General features: G+C 52.0%; 6 protein-coding genes across 6 annotated transcripts; 2 read left to right on the top strand and 4 right to left on the bottom strand.

Annotated features, from left to right (window-relative positions):
- Positions 1-1,573: 1,573 nt before the first annotated feature.
- Positions 1,574-3,162, top strand: CGGC5_v007506 (uncharacterized protein; the record flags this gene model as incomplete). The annotated part of the gene is made up of 3 exons (XM_032034186.1): positions 1,574-2,027; positions 2,089-2,307; positions 2,357-3,162. 3 exons carry the CDS (start codon positions 1,574-1,576, stop codon positions 3,160-3,162), a joined length of 1,479 nt encoding a protein of 492 aa, XP_031886706.1.
- Positions 3,163-4,579: 1,417 nt separating this feature from the next.
- On the bottom strand, positions 4,580-6,129 carry CGGC5_v007507 (uncharacterized protein; the record flags this gene model as incomplete). The annotated part of the gene is made up of 4 exons (XM_032034187.1): positions 4,580-5,276; positions 5,340-5,649; positions 5,706-5,807; positions 5,880-6,129. The coding sequence occupies 4 exons, from the start codon at positions 6,127-6,129 to the stop codon at positions 4,580-4,582; spliced, it is 1,359 nt and encodes a 452-aa protein (XP_031886705.1).
- Positions 6,130-6,566: 437 nt separating this feature from the next.
- Positions 6,567-7,686, bottom strand: atnD-4 (Short chain dehydrogenase atnD; the record flags this gene model as incomplete). Its single annotated transcript, XM_032034188.1, has 3 exons — positions 6,567-6,960; positions 7,018-7,373; positions 7,444-7,686. The coding sequence occupies 3 exons, from the start codon at positions 7,684-7,686 to the stop codon at positions 6,567-6,569; spliced, it is 993 nt and encodes a 330-aa protein (XP_031886704.1).
- Positions 7,687-9,511: 1,825 nt separating this feature from the next.
- CGGC5_v007509 (uncharacterized protein) lies at positions 9,512-10,015 on the bottom strand (the record flags this gene model as incomplete). The annotated part of the gene is made up of 1 exon (XM_032034189.1): positions 9,512-10,015. One exon carries the CDS (start codon positions 10,013-10,015, stop codon positions 9,512-9,514), a length of 504 nt encoding a protein of 167 aa, XP_031886713.1.
- Positions 10,016-10,457: 442 nt separating this feature from the next.
- On the top strand, positions 10,458-14,322 carry CGGC5_v007510 (uncharacterized protein; the record flags this gene model as incomplete). Its single annotated transcript, XM_032034190.1, has 2 exons — positions 10,458-10,602; positions 10,658-14,322. The coding sequence occupies 2 exons, from the start codon at positions 10,458-10,460 to the stop codon at positions 14,320-14,322; spliced, it is 3,810 nt and encodes a 1,269-aa protein (XP_031886712.1).
- Positions 14,323-14,584: 262 nt separating this feature from the next.
- On the bottom strand, positions 14,585-16,623 carry LIP5-0 (Lipase 5; the record flags this gene model as incomplete). The annotated part of the gene is made up of 3 exons (XM_032034192.1): positions 14,585-16,020; positions 16,105-16,334; positions 16,409-16,623. The coding sequence occupies 3 exons, from the start codon at positions 16,621-16,623 to the stop codon at positions 14,585-14,587; spliced, it is 1,881 nt and encodes a 626-aa protein (XP_031886547.1).
- Between the last annotated feature and the right edge of the window lie 2,642 nt (positions 16,624-19,265).

The raw sequence follows: 19,265 nt of genomic DNA on the forward strand, positions 1-19,265 counted from the left end.
TCTGGTGCCGCAATCTTGCGAAGCTCATCCACCAGAGTCTGCGGATGGCACTCTCCTAGCCCCTTCACACCATCCCAGGAGAATACGGCATGGGTATCTTTGTACGAAGGCCCGTCGGCTATAGAATCGTTCGCTGGGCCAAAATCGGCGGCAATCTTCTGAGCCACTTGTCGAAGGAACTCGGTATTGTCGACGGGATAAGTGTTCCACGTCAAATCTCTGACGAAAGCGACCGGAATAGGCGCTGGTAAGTCGAAGGTCTTGATTCGGAGCTGTCTTGCCTCTGATGGGAAGAAGATGTGCACTTTCTCCTCCAGGCGCGGATCGACAGAGTTCGGAGAGACTCAGATGACTCGGAGGGTCTGTTTTTCTCGGTCACGTCTGGTGAATATCAACGTAGCAAGTCGGAAGATGCCTGCTGCGTACTCAATATCGAATTGGGCGTTCGAATTGATGCGATGCGCGTGGTCGGTGTCGGATTCCAAGCTGAGATGTGGATAGAGGGGGCATTTGGCGCCCTGCTGGTCCAGTCTGGCTTTGTAGTTCCGTACAAAGTCAATGGTTTACCCATGAATCTCTGGGCTGCCTCGTCTGAGGCTGGCCTGGTGTACAGCCAAGAGTGGGTGAAGCTGTACGATAGATCTTGTCGAGGCTCGGATGTGCGCCAGCTGAACTCTGTCGATGCGACTATTCCATGTCGCAAGGTCTTGAATGAAGCTTTCTCACCGATTGGGATCGATGCCGTCTGGTGGCTTCATTTTGGTATTGGGGGTCGGGGGACCGATTCATGGTGAAGTTGAATAGGAGGGATGATTGGAGAGAAGGGTTGGAAGTGTTTGTGATATGTGAGTGAGCGCTCACGTTGATTGCTAAGATACATCCCTATCGGCGGTCAACATATAAGGTAGCGCATACCCAAAAGCCCCGCTCAGCGAACTCTGTGGCTCCCGTCGCGATCCAGACACATCCAAGTCGCCCGCCAAAATGACAGTGTTCACTAGGTAGCTAGCTATGGACCTTAGATTTTAGGCAGGACAGCAGGCGGGGTGCTCGAAATAAAAGGCGACAGAGAATAGAAACATGCAATTGGATTCAAGTCAAAACTGAGAACAGAATCGAGACCAATAGGGCAGGTTCTCACTTCAAATACATGGCCTGCTGTGGGGAAGGTGTGAGATGGCCGTCCTGCCTGCCGTGCATGCCCTGGGACTTTGTTCTCTGCTCCCCTTTGAACGCCAAAAAAGAAGGGAAAAAAAAAAACACCAAAGCAGATATAGTCAGAGTCTTTTTACTTTAAAATTCAATTCGCGCATAAAAATTGCTGCGTCCTTGTGAAGAAGCGTCCTGGACCTACCTGTCGTTGACATGTCGTTGCGCTCTTGTTTATTGAGCACACCTGATTCGTCGACAGAGTGAGATCGCGGCGGTTTTGTGGGTCGTCGATCGTTTGTGGACCCAGGTCCGGCAGTGTAGGTAGCGCTGCGGTACCAGCGCGCGCTGCCTTGACGAGATTCCAACTCTGTGATTTTCGAAAATTCTCTTCTCTCTTCAACATCACTCATCATACGAAAAGATGGGTGATTCTGACGACCCCCCACCAGGCGCGGCTTTGCCGTCATCTCCGCCCCCTCCTCCCTCCCCCCCAACGACTGCGACCGCCTCAGGTTCGCAAGAGCCTACGTGCTCTCCGACGGTGTCCAAAAACACCAAGAAATCAGGCGAAAATAGCCCCAAGGACCAGCCCAAGCCGAATGAGAAGCAGGGCACCGACAAGAACTCCAAAGAGTCTACCGAAAAAAAATTCTGGGCCGACCCAGACGACGAGCCAGAGGATGCGGCAGCTGCTCTCAAGCAGTTCCTCATCACCGACTATCCTCGCTTCGGCGACAAGAGTGTCTTCACAGAAGCCTACGAATCAGCGGCAGAGACTCTCTACTCGACAATAGTCTGGGGCAAGAACAACTGGGTCAACATTGGCTCCAGGTGTGCTCACTTCGGCGTCCTCCAGAGGATGTACGCCGGAGCGTGTAAGTTTCCCTTGTTCAACTACTGTTTACCGACACCCAGCCACTGACATTCTTCTCATAGCAAACATGACTCCAGCGATGTTCCTCGCATGGATGAAAGAGAGAGGCATGGAACTTCCTCACAACGACATCAGCGACCCGTCGCGCCATTACAATGCTTGGCTGCGCAAGAATCACCCTACCCGCGCTCCCACACTGGCCGACCCCGACACCGCCAAAGCTGCCGTATCTCAAACCCAGCCCCCGCCCAAATCTTCCAAGGGCAAGGAACGCGCAGTAAGTTATCGGCGTCGACCATTATCAATCGCATTGACTAACACCTTTCACAGGTACCCGAAACGGCACCCGACACGGCACCCGCCACTCAAGGGCATGCCACGACATAACCACCGATCAATCGACTACCAATCAGACGATTGTCAGGACTACCGACGACACATCGCAACAAGGCGTTGCCGTCAAGAGACCAAACCTTCGAGAGATCCGGAACAGCTTTGGCATCCGGAAAAGACGCTGGGAGGAATCCAATTTACCAGATTCGCTTCGCGAACCCGATGAAGGCCCCTTTGAGGTTCGCCTGCCTTTGGAGGCACAAGAAGAATTTCTTATCACCGGCAGAACGTTGAGGGAATGTCAGTCCCACATCAACCAGTGCCTCCGAATCGGTCGCGAGAGACGCGGCAATAATTGGTATCTCGTCATCTATGAGGCACCTAAGGACGACCCGACTTCGGGCATAAGACTACCACATTTCGTGGGTCACGTAAACGCATATTCCGAGGGCTACTTTGCGCTGCGTGCCTACAAGACTGCCCTTAATCATGGCGCTCGACACCAAGTTGGGGACTACTTCAAGATGTACTTCGATCACCAGAAGAATAGCATCAGAGACGCTTTGATGGCACTGGACCAAGGCATCTTGAAGGCCAACCAAGCGAATGTTGCAGGCGCGGCTGCCCGACAAGAAATGATCGAAAGGATCACAAATGACGTATTCCAAGCCCGCCAGACTACCAACAACTTGATTGGAGGCCAGGTGCCCCATGGCCTTATGATGCGGCCAGGTGCTGGCGGAGGGGCTGCACGACCGCAGCCGGGTGACAACCCACCAAGGAAGCGAGCGAGACACCAATAGATCAATAAAAGATCGTTGCTTACATTCTTCGTCTTTGAATTGTATTGTTGCGACTTTGTGATATGTTGATGGTGTGCGCCCCGAGGCAATTGATGCGCTGTGATTTCTGCAGTTTAAACGGATTGGTGCTCTGTTGCTCGCATTGGTGTCTCTCTGAGGCTCGATAGTGTGATTTGATACCGACAGTCGCTTCATTCCCTGGAATAGACCAGCTTATCCCCTTCGAGTTTATAACTCAATGTATCGCGGTGCAGTCTGGCAAGGTGATGCCGCGGGTCGACCCAGATGCTCGCCAACTCGTCACGAAATGTCCCAGGTATGCGCAGATACTTCTCGACCGATAACGGTGGCATGGATGAAAGCTGGGGCTCTCTTCTGCCTTCCATACAAGTCGAGGAACCCTTCTTGTGCGATGGTCAAGTGGCAGCATCAGGTGGAGGTGTGTTCAATGGTCAGTTTGGGGAACATGGAGATTGTGAGGCTCTTGAGTCAGCTTACCCGGCGGGCACGCTGGCAGATGCATACTGCAAAACCCAGAGTGTATGTATGGAAGATAAATTGGCGTGAGATGTGTTGTTTTGAACTGTTACGGTGTCGAATCCTGCTTACCTTACATAGGACAACCATGGCGCTGCTCGTCGTCCGAAGCCTTGTTTGCTTACAGACGTCCAGTGCGATGCCTCGCACGTGGCTATGGCCATGGTACGCTCAGAAATTTGGGTGGAACTTACAGAATCGCTCAATGTTTTCCGTTGGGAACCCCTCCGAGAATTTTGAGAGTTCCCAGGCCAGCCACGCCTTCCAAGGCATTTATCTAGTATTAGTCACCACCGGGTGCCTTCTGTGGCTGGCCATCAGCGACTCCCTGGGAGGGACGTGACTGACTGGAAGCTCTGCACAGCGCTCCTGAGGGTCGCTCAACGACGCAAAGTATGAGATCGTTCGTTCAACAACTGAGAATACCTGCGTCGAGAGCCCAGGTTGGGCAACTTGGTTTGAGTCTGCTGAACCTTCCCACCAGACATTATCTTGCTCCAGGAAGGAGTCATTGTCCACTAGATGTACAATGGCACCGCCCAACAGATCGCTTAGAGCGTCCGCTGCTGTTGTGCCCTCTAACTGACTCAAGCGTGCGTGGCCTACAGTATGGATGTCGAGTCTATGATATCGCCACAAAGGAAATCTAAGTATCTGCTCTGCCTGGCTCGCTCGTAAGTTGGAAATTGTGTCTGAGTCTTGAGGTTAACGACGAAGATGCAATACTATGAACGCCAACCGAGGGCTTTGTGGTACCACCTCGCAGTCGTGATCGACGCAGCAGGCTACTCTACTCAAGTACTCAAGGTAGCTAAAATACGAAACCCTTCTTTTCGACCCCTAATGGATTGTGAGAAGTTTACTTCCTTCGCATCTTTTCTTACAGGCCGGACGCTAATTCATCGCCTACACGATAAGCTCCCTCCCATAAACACCGCGCGGGCGCATCATGCAGTGTGTGTATCCACGGAAACGCGCTGAGATGATGGTGGACGGCTGCCCAGTCATGCAGGTTTGCACGATCACAAGTCTCTGCGATTGCAAGAAGCAGCCAACTGTGATCATTGGCTTTCAGGACCGAGATGCCGCTCATGAAAAGGATCCACAGCGGCAGGGAGACATCGCCGGTCTGCGCGTCTACGTGCTTCGAGTGGAGCTTTCGAACGGCGTATCCTAAACGAGTACATAGAAGTGACGAACCGAAGTTTTCGCGGCAATAGTTGGGAAGCAGGCCGGTCATGAACGCCAGCATCGCAAGATGTGCTGCGTCGCCGTGGAGGCCTTCTGAAGCAAGAAGGGGCTGTCTGAGAGGTTCACCTTCCAAGAGACGGTAAAGGAGTGATATGAGCGTTTCTGTGTAGTCTAGAGGGTCGAGCTTGGATCGTCCGCTCTTCACCCTGTTGTTGAGGATGTCAGCGAATACGATGAGATCTAGCATGATGCGGGGCATCCCGGGGGGACAGGCGGAAAGCTGTGCCGCGACGGTGCTAGAGGGGCACAAGACAGTTGTTACAGGTACGTCGTGACTATCAAACATCGTGGGTGACCCGTTCTGCATGGCCAATTCAATATCGAGCCTACGGTTGGTCAGTATTCTTTGCTTCGGAGATTGAATGTCAGACTGGGAAGAGGCTGCATACCTGAGTGGCTTGAGGGCCAATGGACGGTTCTCCTTCATAAATCTGGCAATACCCCCGCGCAACCCAATCATTCGATGAAGCCCTCTGAGGTGTATGAGGCCAGTGGAGTGTTGCTGGTGTATTTGTTGGTAGATGGCGAGGGTGACGACGGCAGCAATTGCGCTGTCCGATATGGCATGCGGGCCTGAAAGTTTGAGGTTGACCAACGAGTAAGCCTGACATATATGATGTAGAGTCTTTGACGACATGGTAGGCTTTCGTTCAAAGAAGTCGACGTATGATGCCGACACGGCCAAGGTCGAGTGGAAATCTGTAGCAGCGGTGAGTTGAAATGACAATCCGCCTGCATGAGTTGCAGTTACTCACATGCTTCATCTACCAGTATGCAGTTGACCCAGATCGATTTCAAAATTTCGAACTTGTAGCAGAATTGGGGAGGAAACAGCGTGTCACTGATGTCAAGAAACCCTGGAAGGAGCAAGTTAGAGAATCTTCAAGATAGAAGTAAGGGTGGTGGTAGATGGGTTGGGTGAGCCGTACAGCGATGCATGAGCCTGGTGGAGTCAGAATCGAGCTCTTGCGGGAACGATGTCAGAGAGAAGTCATTCCAGAACACACGTCGCGGTATCTTCAGCTGACGCTTAACGGGGGTGCCGCTCGCCTGTCTTCGCGTTGAGGGTCGTGGTCTGCCGGCATTCTTGCCCCTCATGACATGAGAACGAAGGGCGCGGCGGTCGGATTTGCCTATCCCGGCCGCATTCTGTTCGATGAACACCAGCGCATGGCTCATTGTGGTCGCTCAAAGGGTCTGGTCGATGTCGGTACGGAAGATTACGGTGGGCGGGGTATCCTCTCTTTGAGCTCAGCTGTTGCTGTGCCTCTCTCCAACGGCATGGGATACGTATCTTCAGACCACGCTAGCCTAGAATGGGTGTTTCTGGTGCCAGATTTCATAGATATTAATGACATCTGCCTTTGAAAAGTTGGTCTGATTTGACATGTTCCGAGATACATGATTGCCGGCTGCTTTGTCCCATACAGTACTCATTGGTCCTATCGGACAGCAATCGACATCCATAAATCAGCATCAGCATTCGAGGTTATGGATTGACATGAAGTGTCTATTAAAAGAAGCTGCATTCACTTGAACATCACTTGAACAGTAGATTAACAAGGGTATCTCATATTCCCTACAACTTAGCCTCCTCAAAGACAATACCCAATCTACTAAATCTGAGAAATGCAGCCAGGCTGTACCTGTTCCAGCTTGGCAACGAGCTCGTTCCATATCGCCTTCTGCAAGCGCTGGCCCTCATCGTTGCAAAACCAGTCCGGCACCCAAAACTCCTTGATCTTACAGCCCGACAGAAGTTTTCCGTGACCATCCTCGCCAACCATCAGGCCGTGCAGGATAGTGCGACTGCCCACCTCCGCTGTGCGGGCCATCATGGCCCGGACTGTCTCATGCATGATCTTGGTGAATGTCCTCGCATCGCGTCCCAATCCGGTGGTGCAGAGACCAGGGGCGACCATGGTGATGACCACGCCGGTTCGTTCTACGGGAAACTGGGCCGCAAACTGACGGACGGCACATTCCTCGACGAGCTTCGTGAGAGCGTACCTGGTATGCCTTAGTCCCGTCGCAAGACGCTTGTTCTCTTCTGCTTCTCCGACGAACCTGGAGTCCATGTTTGCGCGCTTCGGGTCGTTGAGCCCGTCAAAGACGCTCCCGTTGCGGCTCTTGTCCATCTCCGCCTTGACGGTGTATCCCAGCACGCTGACGATGAAGAGGAGCGTAGGCTGAATGCCGAACTTGCGCGCGCTCTCGCTCAGCTTGGGCATCACCAAGGCTCCAAGAAACAATGTGTTGACGACGTTGACGAAGATGCTGCTCTCGACGCCTTCGAAAGTCGCCCACTGGTCGATCATGACGCCGGCGTTGCAGACGAAGCCGTCGATCCTGTCCAGCTCCTGAGAGATCTGCTTGGCGAAGACTTGGACGGCGGCATAGGTTGATAGATCCAGATGCCGCACCTTTGTGACGGGGGTTCTAATATCAGTCTGTTGTTCTCGGCCGCCGGTGTTCGGGCCAGATCAACGTTACCTGTATGACGCCCTTACGTCCCGTCGACTTCTCAATGTCTGCCTTGGCCACTTCTCCGGCATTGAGATTCCTCACGGCCAGGACAACTGTCGCGGCGGAGGCAGCGACCAGGTGCCGCGCAGTCTCCAGGCCCAGGCCGGAGTTGCCTCCGGTGATGACGTAGGTCTTTCCCACGCAAGTCGACTCGTCTACCAGGATGGGGAGCTTCCTGTACTGCTCTGCAGTCAGCCGTAGCATCACCATCTTTGCTGGTACTACGAGATACTGTAATTCTTTTGTGAAGAATTCAGGGAAAGCAGAGAAATTAGACTTTGAGATGAGTTCAAGAAGGGCGAAATATGAGGTTTTGGGTATGCCAGGAGACACAATGCCGGCGTTTTCACGACGCGGCATTCGTCCTTCTTATATTCCAAACAGGCAGCATTGTACGAGGTTTGCCAGGGACGAAGGAAGTGTTGAGGCTACGGCACGGCCTGGGAGCCATAACCGATCCAACGCGCGTGGGATCATTTTGATCAGTCTGATGGTGAGAATAAGCTAGAAGCGGCCACTCAAAGGGCCCAGATCTGATCTCGGCCATGTGGGGTTCTCTTCATGGCCAATCAGATATTGCTTTCTACTCTAGGACTAGCATAGTGGGACCCACCTCCAGCCCGAGCCAATCAGATATTGATTGCCTCTTTAGGAAGGTGACGAGAAGCTACAAAGACGATGTCCCTTCATCCTCTCTCTCTCTCTCTCTATATATATATATATTTCTAATATCTAAGCAGCAATTCCTGCTTATTACTGTGTTCCTCGTTGATCTATTACTCACTTTATGATTATAGGCTTTTCCTCGAGAGATTTTTCCTCGAGAGATTTCGAGTTTCATGTACTTCAGGCTCCCACAAAGTCATAAAGTATCGAGACCATTTCACTAACACAGCTGGCTCATAGGTAGTGTCAAGCATCTACTACCTCAAGCCAGCGCATACTTACAGAATCAACAATCAGCACCTTGCGGGCCTTGGAACACAACATTATCGAGTCTATTTCTATTCAAAGGATGTTCATAAGCAGGGTGGTGGAGATTGAGGCGAGTCGTTGCGGGTTGTAGCCGCCTCCACGACAGCCTCACCCCCTGCCTTCATAGTCAACTTGACGTCCTCAAACCAGCACATACGACCATACCCATTGGAAAACTCGGGATCCCGTCCGCTCTCCCATAGATAAGCTAATGAGGGCTGGAGTAGTAGTCGGGTCGGTGACGACCGGCGAATGCCCGGTGTTGTATGTTTTTTGCTTTCCTCCCTTTTGCGACCGCCAGCCATCATGAAGGGAGTGACCAAGAGGCTGGCTGACCAGAGACGCTCATTGGCATCTTAAGTATGTGTTGAAGCAAGCAGACTCATTATATTAGTAGTAATAATAATAATACATGCTTCCCCTGCCAGCCAGCTAGCAGTAGGAATGAAATGGGTAAACATGTGTGGAACAAAGTAAATTCCAAGAAAGAAGATGAGAAAACCCTCAGCCCAACCGACCACAGTCCCTTACGGCAGCAAGGCCGGCATGGCGATGGCGCTGGGGAGGTGAGGTGTGTGGCGGTTGTGATCAAATTGACGTTCATGTGTCAAGATAAATGTTCATGGAAAGAATCTGCATGCCAGAATAAGCCTCGTTACTTCCCCTAGGTGAACCATCCAACCATCCTTCTCCTTTAACAGCCAAAATTCTCGGCCGTTCTCCCTTGCAAGTCACCTCCGCTTGGCTGCTGTCGGAAATCTCCTGTACATTCCTCTCCTTGCTTACGCCAAGAGCTGAAGGACTTTGACTGAGACTCGATTAACTACCCACGACACTAGTATTTGGGTGGACTCTGACCATGGTTGCATGGATTCATAGATCTACTCGTGTGCTCATCACTTTAAGCTTTAAGCTTTCGAAACTAACGGTCCCTTCGAACACCTGCTCTGAGCGCCAACATGAGGCGAGAGGTCCTCGCCTTCGCTTTGCTTGTGGCCATTGGCGCCAATGGCGCTAGCCCACCAGTCCGACGGCAAGCTAGCGATGCGCCAGTGCGCTTCTACTTAACGGTCAATCCCGTAATTTTCCCCACTGGAACCGCTGATCCAGCTCCAACCTCGAACGGCGGCGTGTCTCCGTCTTCACTGGCGGGGACATCGGCGGGGACATCGGCGGGGACATCGGCGGGGACGTCGGCCGGGGTGCCGGCAGGATCACCAGCGGCATCAGCGGCAGGGTCGCCAACTAGAACCGCAGTAGGGTCAACGGCGGGGGTTTCCACGCCGACATCAGCGAGTTCTCTCGCGCTGTCTTCGATCGGAAATCCTACAACGAACCCTACAGCGAACCCTCCGGCGGTGTCCTCCTCATTGTCCACGCGCAGTCTTTCCAGTCTCAGCTTCACATTTTTGAACACCACATCTCCGTCTTTCACTAGTACTGTGGGCTTCAGTACCTCTCCCTCGAGAATTCCCACATCAACGGCGCCTATGCCAATACCCTCCGATCCTCTTCCTTCCAGTCTTATCAACTCGCTCATACCCTCCGATTCTCGTTCACCCATGTCGGTTCCCAGCTCTGAATTTCCCGCACAAGCTTCCACCGGCCCTTTCACTTCTGGAGGTAGCATACTCATATCACCAACGATCACTGGCCCTTCACCATCATCTCTTAGCTCGGGATCCACGTTTTCGGGTCTCTCAGGATCCTCTTCACCATCCTCCTCAACTTCAGCTTCGCCTACATTTGCTCCAGGTGAAGGGCCAGTTATCTTCCTTGTCCTTCCATCCAGTGGCAGCCAAAGGAAGAGAGACACCGCTGGCTTTCTTAGCACCGAGACCAGCGAGAAGCCGGACACGTGCGACCTTGCCACCCCGTTTGTTCTACTGTCTGGAGAACTTCTCATCCAAGGCGTTCCTGTTCATTATTCTCCTGGCGAGACTTTGAAGCCGCTCCTCAGGGGCGGTTCACCACCCCCGGGCGCCATAACAACCCGTTTCACACGCATGAACGGGGTCCTTGAGTTCGTCAACGCGTCTCTTCCTGGTGGACAAGCAACGTTCTGTCAAGATAGCAATACCAGAGAGGTTTTGCTCAATTTTGCATCTTCTCCAGCCAACTGTGAGCCGGCCGTCATCGTGGTCTATGGGGGTAAGCTGCACCAAGAAAACATTTTATGCTGCATGAAACTAAATCGCAACAACAGCCGAGCAATGCCAGAACAAACAGATTGTCTCCGCGGTCGTCCCCAGCATTCGTGGCAGCTCTTCAACTCAACTCGTCATTGGCCCTTCCTCCAGCCAATTGGTCACGCCTATTTCAATTCTTCCCACAACATCTCTGTCACAGCCTGCCATCCCATCTGGCGGCAGTCAGACAGGCACGGCTCCATTTTCCACTCCCGGAAGCAGTTCGGGATCGCCAACCTCATCAGCCACTCCGAGCTTCGACGCGCCGTGCGCCCCGCAAGCATCGACTTTGTTCGTACCTTCGCAAGACATTGATCTTGATAGGACATCGGCGGACAGACTTAACGCCGCCAACACCGTCTTTCTCAACTATGTCGAGGTTCCTGGGGATCGTGTGATGCAGATCGAGCTGTCTTTGAACTCTGCAGGGGTTTTGCTTGAAAACTCAAACCGCATCACTTCCGTCGTCTGTCTAAATAGTACGACCTCAGAGCCCTCGGAACTTACGCTGAACTTCCTCACCCCGGATGACGCCTCCAGATTTGCTTTGATTTTGAGCCAGTCACCCGGCTTGGTTCTAATCACCCAAAGCAATACTGGCTGCAGCCTCGATACAGCGCGAGGGTTCTGGGAGTTTGATTCGACAAAGAACTCACCTGCAACATCCACATCTCTCACAGTTCTCGCTAGGGAGCGAAAGATGGTTGAGGTTGCGAACAGGATCACGCTTCTCTATGGCAAGAGGGAAGGGATCAGTGGAAAGAGCTTCACCTCGACGGCCGCTGGTGTTTCTTCAGTGTCATTTCCACTCCCTGTGCCCGATTCGTCATGTGTTGTTTCGGCAACGCCTGAACCTTCGGGCCCGTTGGTATCCTCCGTCCCAGCTGGCCAATCTTCCTCCGTGTCTTCAACTGGCCAATTTTCTACTTCTCCCGTGGAACCATCACTTTCCTCATCCTCGCCTCCTGGACCTTCGTTGTCCCCCTCGCCAACTATTTCGGCGCCATTGGATTTACTGACTACATCATCGGTTTCTGATACATCATCCGGACAGTCATCATCAATCTCACCGAGTGAATCTTCGCTCTCAGCCTCGCTGACTGAAACTTCGTCTTTGGTTTCATCGACTGAGTCGTCTGCAACTTCATCGACCTCGGCCACTGCCAGTCCAACTGGTTACCGACCTCCTCCAGAAAGACTAGAAGACCTGACGCCGGGTGCGAGGGAGCTATACGACTACTTCCTCAATAGCATCCAAGTCGAGAACAACAACATAGCTTATCATGTCCCGGCTCTGAAGGGTAGCGATATTCCAGCCGCGCCCTACAATCCAGATGATTTGGCTGGGCAGCAAGCAGCCGAAGACGGCTTCACAGAAGCCGGACTTAGCAAACCTGCAGACTTGGCATCCAAGGCGACTGAAGGTCTGAATCAAATTGCTGCAAACGTTTGTCCGCCCAACTCCAACGCAACAATTGTCCGGCGAATGCTACTGGGACTGGACCAACGTGATGATCCTCAGGACACACCTGCATTGCGTGCTCACCGTTTGGCTGACTGGCTGAACAAAAGACTGGAAGCACGCGCGGTTGATGGTTGGGACATCGCCTGCGACGACACTGTGGGAGAGCTGGTTGGTCTCATTCCTGGGGGCGACCTTCTTGGTTTGGTGTGCGCCGGGAAGTCAATCTACGATGCCCGCGACGCGATCAAGTGTCTTTTTGGAGGTTGCCAAACCGTCACGTACATCGTCACCAAGACGATGACATACGACTTCAATTACTCATGGTTGATCACCTACCCAACAATCTCACAGGCTGTGACATACGGTGGAGGCAACAAAGTCTTGTCCTGTGTCAATTGTGGCTTCTCAATATCTTCCATCTCATTCATCGGCAAGATCATTGTAGTCATCACCAACGGCGTAGTCCAAATTCAGCAAGCTGACGTTACGCCCGGGATATCCTGTGTTGCGAATGCGGTTGTTCGGCTTCAGTCAGACGGGCCGTGGAACGGGATATGGAATTACAACTATAAACCAGTGGACCTTGGCCCTATCAAGATGGATGGTGCATTCCGGATCAACCCTGCCGTCCTCTACAGCATCGGCATCGAGTACTCCACGGACTCGAGCGTCGACATCACAGGCGGAGCTCGCTTCACTTGGGCTAATGCCGCCGCCACCGTAAATATTCTCCAGAGCAGGGTGACAACGCAGAGGAACTGGAAACCGACTGTCGAGTTCACCTTTCCCTCGTTCCGGCAGGGTTCTGCGGTCAAGCTGAAGCCGTTCATACGATGGGTCATCAAAATGGAGATCGATATTTATGACATGATCAAGCTCAAACCGTTCGTCACAGATCAGACTGTAGCTGGTATTGAATCGACATATTCTTTCACCACCACATCAAACTGCCCGGCAAACCAACTAGCCGTCAACAATTACGTGTACAGCGCCAACACTATTGGCTTCGGCACTGGAAGAAGCGCAGTGCTGTTCGACGGAACGGCGGGCAGCGCCAAGCAATGCTTACTTGTGCCAGGAATCACCCCCTCGCCCGATGAGCTGGCTTCACTGAGGCTGGTTGGCCAGGCCTTCTGCACGGAGTACATCAATTATAGACCACCCTCGACTTTCACCTACACTACTCAGACATCCACCGTCCCCACCACCACCACGACATTTGTGACCACCACTGTCTTCACCACCGCGACGGTTACCGAGTATAAGAGCGTAAGTCTCGACAGTTACTTCACACGGACGTTCGCTGCACAAACGACGACCGTCACGGATACCTCAAAAGCCGTGAACTTCTTGTACTTGAACTACAAGCGAGATTCAGAGAATACACCCACGACAACAGCGGACGGCATAGACAAGCGCGCTGTTCCCTCGCCTGCCTTGGTGAGAACCTGGGACGCAACTAAGATCTCCTTCGCATGCAAGCAAATTGCCACTGGTACAACGACTCTCACCGTCACAGCCACGACGACTGCAACGGCCGGAACGGTCACCGTAACTGGCACTGTTACACGAAATCAGCAAGCCCCGTTCGTGACTGTCACGTATACGTCCACCTTCAGACGCTACCTCGGCATTGCGACAGCTACGGCCGCAACTGTTGCCACGGAAACTGCCTGTCCGCCATCCACCGTGAACAAGTGCTTCAAACTCAAGATTCATGGCCATCCTTGGACGGAGGGCAGGTACATCCGCTGGGCACCGACATGGCAGAACAGCGGGTGGCTAGAGCCCGACTCCCAGTATGGCACCAACGAAATATTCTATCTAACTACGCAAGGACATCTTGTTTCCACCGTATACCCCGGGCCCCAAGCGTACATTCTCGGCACACCAGGTACTAATGCCAATGCCAACGATTGGGGCGAGGTGTTGTTTTTGTGGTCGAACCAAGGCGTCTGGCCTCAGCGTCAATACGCCAAATGCGCCAAGGACTCTGATCCGTGTTCCAACGGATTCTCCTGTTCGATCATTGACGATATTGGCGTGCAAAGATTCCAGATGTCAATTCGGGTTCCAACGTTCCTTTTGAATGGGGGTGGATCGTATGACGAAAGTTCGAGGTTCACTCCTTCCTGGCATAGGAGGCCCGACACCGCGGTCTTTCAGTACCTTCCGGTCACCTTGACATATGAGGACGTAGCTTGTCCATGCTATTGAAGCATATTATGAAGCTTCAAGATTGCGAGAGTGGTCTGTAGTTTTACTTCTCACAATAATTTAAACTCTGTTCATGCCTTAAACTGATCGCGGATACCTGAGCCACACAGATACTTTCGTGACGTTGCTGGCAAGGATCTGAAAGAGGTCTGGAAAGGGCTTTGCAAGGAGCACAATGCAGCTGAAAATATATGCTAAGATTTTCCAGGGCATTATCTGCTCAGCTCAGAAGTTGGGTGGAGTCATCATAGATTGACGGAATTCACTCTAAGGGCATGTCCAGGACGCTTCCCACAAGTCTCCGCGTAGCGACAAGCATTGAGTCCAAATCCTCTTCTAAGGCATCATACCTCTCCCTTCTCAACCTCCACTTCTCACTGCCAACCCAACTCTCTATACATACTGATCGGTCCTGACAATATGTCGTAATCTGATCAGGATCCGTACGCTTATCGGTCTCTTGATTGTCCTCGACAATAAACTGGATGTACATGTCCTGCATGTCATAACTCAAGTCGATGTTGGACTTGATGTGGTCCGTTACCTCGGTAATTATCTCATCAGCCACATCTGCACGCTGTGGGGATTCAGGACGGGTAGTTTCTGAAGGCTCTTGGCCGGGTTCGACATAGCCTTCTGGAGTCCCTTGGTCAACCTTCTCTAACGCGTCGTGGAAATTACCGAAAGTATAGATCATACAAACACCGTGGTGCGCGACGCCTTGCAAGGGGCCCGGGAAAGGGTTGCCGAACTCGATGTTGTACGTCTGCACACCCACGCGTCTCGGGTCCTGCCCACGCAGGACTGCCTGCTTCTTCCGATAGGTCTTGAAGAATTCGGCGGCGCGGTGGACCTTATACGCCATCGTGGCATCGGAAATGAACTGAACGAACCCGTCAAAGAGCTCCTTATGGGAAGATGTGGGGAGAATGCCGTATGCTCGAAGAACGTTTTCAGCTGCAGCATCCGAGGGATAGCTGGATGAAAAAACGGCGCGGAATTTGGCGTAGTTCCAGTTGGCCATACGGGCAAAACCCTCAAACTCGCGAGCCGTCGCGCTTACCATGATTTGTATTTTTTCGTCGGCGGCCTTGGCTGGGCCATTTGCCTCGCCATGTCCAAGGTGGACAGAGACGTCACATCCCAAGCTGCTTCTTCGGATTGTTAAATTGTCGACGACCATTGCGAAGAACCACCAGTGTAGGTCCGAGACACTCTGTAGTAGATCTGTCACAGGGACTTTCTTCAACGCGTCAAGTCGGTCGACGGGACTTTCGTCCCCGACTGAACGCAGTCGGCACAGCTCCGCCCAGCGCTTGTCCGCCATCTTGAGCGAAATGGAATCGAGACTGCCCCATGCGCCTGATATGAGACCAGCCTTGCGGAAGAGCGGCTTGCTCACGCCCAATTCGGCCTCGAGGAGATGAGTGTGACATGATCCTGCGCCAGCGGACTGGCCCATAATCGTGACTTTCGCCTCATTCCCTCCAAATGCGGCAATGTTGCGGTTAACCCAGATCAGGGCGAGCCTCTGATCATGAAGACCAAAGTTTACGCCCTTGAGAGCAGCGTCACTGTCTTGTGACGCGATCATGTCAGACGACGCGCCGAATCCAAATATGCCTAAACGATAATTGATGGCTACCGCAATGAACGGGGTCTTTTTCGAGAGAGAGCGGAGAATGAGCCGGGCGGGATCTGAATATTGTGAGCTTAATACTTTCCTCGTCTCATCACGGGAATCCGCTATTAAACTCATGATCCAGTCATGACGAGACATACCAAATTCTGGACTCGTTGCTGCGCCATTTATGTAGCCGCCGCCATGAATCCAAATGAGCACTGGCAGCTTGGTCACCTCTACGTCTTCATCGCATCTTGCCAGTGCTTCCTTGCTCGGGCGCATGATAAGAAGGTTCAAGCACTCAAACTCGTCCTGGCGGTCGTTTGGGTACGGCAGGTATGATTGAAATGCGCGAGAATCGAGTGCGCCGGCTGCGGGACATCGAGGGCTAAGAGATTGTTAGAATTGTCCATACTGCGTCTATATTGTATATGTGGACGCCTGCGAATGATACAAGATTACCCGTTCTCTGTAGCGTCAAACGTGTCATGGGGTAGACAATCTCTCAGGCGTGAGTGCTCCCATCTTCCCGGCACACGGGCGTATGGAATACCGCGAAACTCTTCAATGTCGTTGGAGATAGGCGACCGCTTGCCGATGATAGTTTGAGCATAGCTGGGAACGGTGGTTGTCTGGATCTGTACAGTAACAGCTTGTTCGGATTCCAAGGGACTCATTGTGATACTGCAAGTGCAATGCAGGGCGCGAAGAGAGGACGGCTATACAAGATAATAGAGCTGTTGGCTAGATTGCAGTTATTCATGAGAACAAGGGAATACGGATCAGCTGTGAAGGATGTGGCATGGCTTGGTCCGGATCTGTCGACCGCGATTCGACGTCACTAGGATTCTTCCATCTAAAAACCGCTCATTTAATAGTTAATTCAAATCGGTCCCGAACCCCGCATTATCCGGACCCCCGGCGGCACTGTCATCCGAGCCGTGGAGCTCGGTCGGCGCCAGGATCTCCGCAGACTCGGCCGCAGCGACAGTACAAAGACATAAGTCTGCGGGTCAATGGTTGAAATCATACATATACGAACAGAGACCTATGAGGTAGTCCGAGATTCCCTCGGCTCTCGTACTACCCGTAAAAGCTAGAGAGGCTATAATTAATTTAGAGGCTCATGGAGTCTTGATCATACTTACATCTATGATAATTACTATTATAGATAAATTAGAGATATCTAGATTAAAAGAGAACATCGCTATTGAGGCATCTTATGGCGGCAATGCTGAGGTGGTGCAATTGCCGATTTGTTAGTTGCCCAAACCGCAGAAGTCGATGCTGGTACCGCACTCGTCGTCAATGGGCACAGTGAGATTCATGCATAGAATGAAAGATCCCCAGACTATGGTAGGAAGGTTCTCACTGGAGGAAGTGCATACGTTTTCACTTTGAACGTCCGTCAGGGCAAACGGGAACTCTTCGTGATCAGAGTCGAGGGTCTGGTCTGAAAGAGTTGGACAATTATGGCTCGACGTGATCATAAATCGTTGGTGGTGAGGGTGACCTGAACCTAGCCTCAACTATCGGACTGGTGACAAGCTCGGGAGAAAAGATAGTTGTTGATTTTCTTCACCATATATAATAATCCAAAGGTAAGCATTGAAGTGTAATCTCTTCGTCTGGCCCTCGTCGACTTGCTCCCTCGTTCAGTTGTCTACTCGTTCAGTTACCGTGTCTTTTGTTTGGCGACTTGAGTTGCCAGAAACCTGCCATCAATATGGCTTCGGTGAAGTTCGTTCTTCGCCTCATTCTGATTACTCTTACCCTCCCGCTCTTTTACCCCAAAGACAAATCTAGGTTCTTAGACAGTTTATCCAGAATTATCAACTCATTCATACCAACCAAAATAACTAGTCGTTACATGAAACATTCTTACAGTAAGGAGCGCAATAAGTCCTATTACTGACTAATTCATCGGGGAATAGTGCGCTTCGGTACTAGGTAGTAATTGAACTCACACTAGCTTGAGTTCGGTGCTGCAGTCATAAGCATCGCAAAGGCGTGTTGGTTTTCTCATCCCTAGAGCAGGAGATAACTATGTACTACTCGTTGAAGAACGAATAATATCTGTGAAGCCTACTGTGTTGTATTTGGTCCATCTAAGGCTCCTCCACTGCACAAAAGTAAGAAGGGGCAAGTGTTGACTTCGAGTTTCTTGCATAAGGCTTCCGAAACAGCCCTGATGGCCTTGGAAGCCAGAAATCGACCAAAACCGGGGCGTTGGGGGCTCGTCTTGATAGCGACATCTGGTGATATTATTTGAGGCACAGTGTCTTTAGAGATATAGACTCAGGCTGCAGCAAGGAGACATCTTACTCTGGTCACGACGAGAAGTGAGTCTCACCCCGAAACACCACGCCCTGAAGCGTTCGCATTGACAGACAGTCTCACACAGTAGAGAGGTAACCAACAATTTCCGATGGGCAGTTGTTTCTTTAACATTGAAACACACCATACATGTGTTTCCGATCTCATCTGTGCATCGTCAGTAGGATATAAAAAGCAAATATCTCTGGCTTCAGGGGTACGGTTCGCCAGGGCCTCATCCGAGAAGCCACTCCGCGCCAAGCCAACCACCACTGTCGAGAAGCCGCATCGAATCAACAATACATCTGCCATCTCCCGCTGACATACAACGTTCCCTCTTGTCACGTCGCTTCCTCGACCAACCAATCTTTCCGGGGGCAGCCACAGTTCCCTCTCCAAGCCATCCCGTGGCTTCCTCCCATGGGAGAAAAAGCAACTCCCGAAGAGTCTAGACCCCCAAGCCACCCGCTTCTTCTGCCGGAACCCGTTCCCCGGCGTGGAGTCACACAAAGGCACGCATTGCCTCGAAGGAAACACGCATGAGGTTCCATACAGCGGCGTCATCCACTCGGAAGGGCAGACGGGAGGCTGCAGAGCATAAGAAAGCCTAATTCCGACCTTTTTCGCGCCCAAGATCTACTGGTGGGGGATGGACACATAAATACAGAGAGAGATTTACATGTACGCACGGCATGTTGAGAAGTACGGCATCTTGGATCCGTGAGCTCGCAGGGGTCGGCGTCCTACGAGGAGACACGAAGAGATACAGATGATCGTGAGTGAGACATGTGATGGTTAATAACTGATGACACCAGAGACAATCTGAAATTGAATGAATCCACGTGGTAGAGAGTAGAAGCCGAGACGTCTGGGATTGTCGTAAATGTTGTGTCAAGCCGGCAACATGGCTTCGTTGACACAGCGAACTGCACAAATCAAACTCCCAGAACACCGCCATGTATTACAAAACCAGTTCCAAGAGACAGGAGAATTCCACAGACTT

Source organism: Colletotrichum fructicola (assembly GCF_000319635.2).
Source record: "Colletotrichum fructicola Nara gc5 chromosome Unknown KSG_Nara_v1_contig04, whole genome shotgun sequence".
Lineage (NCBI taxonomy): Eukaryota > Fungi > Ascomycota > Sordariomycetes > Glomerellales > Glomerellaceae > Colletotrichum > Colletotrichum fructicola.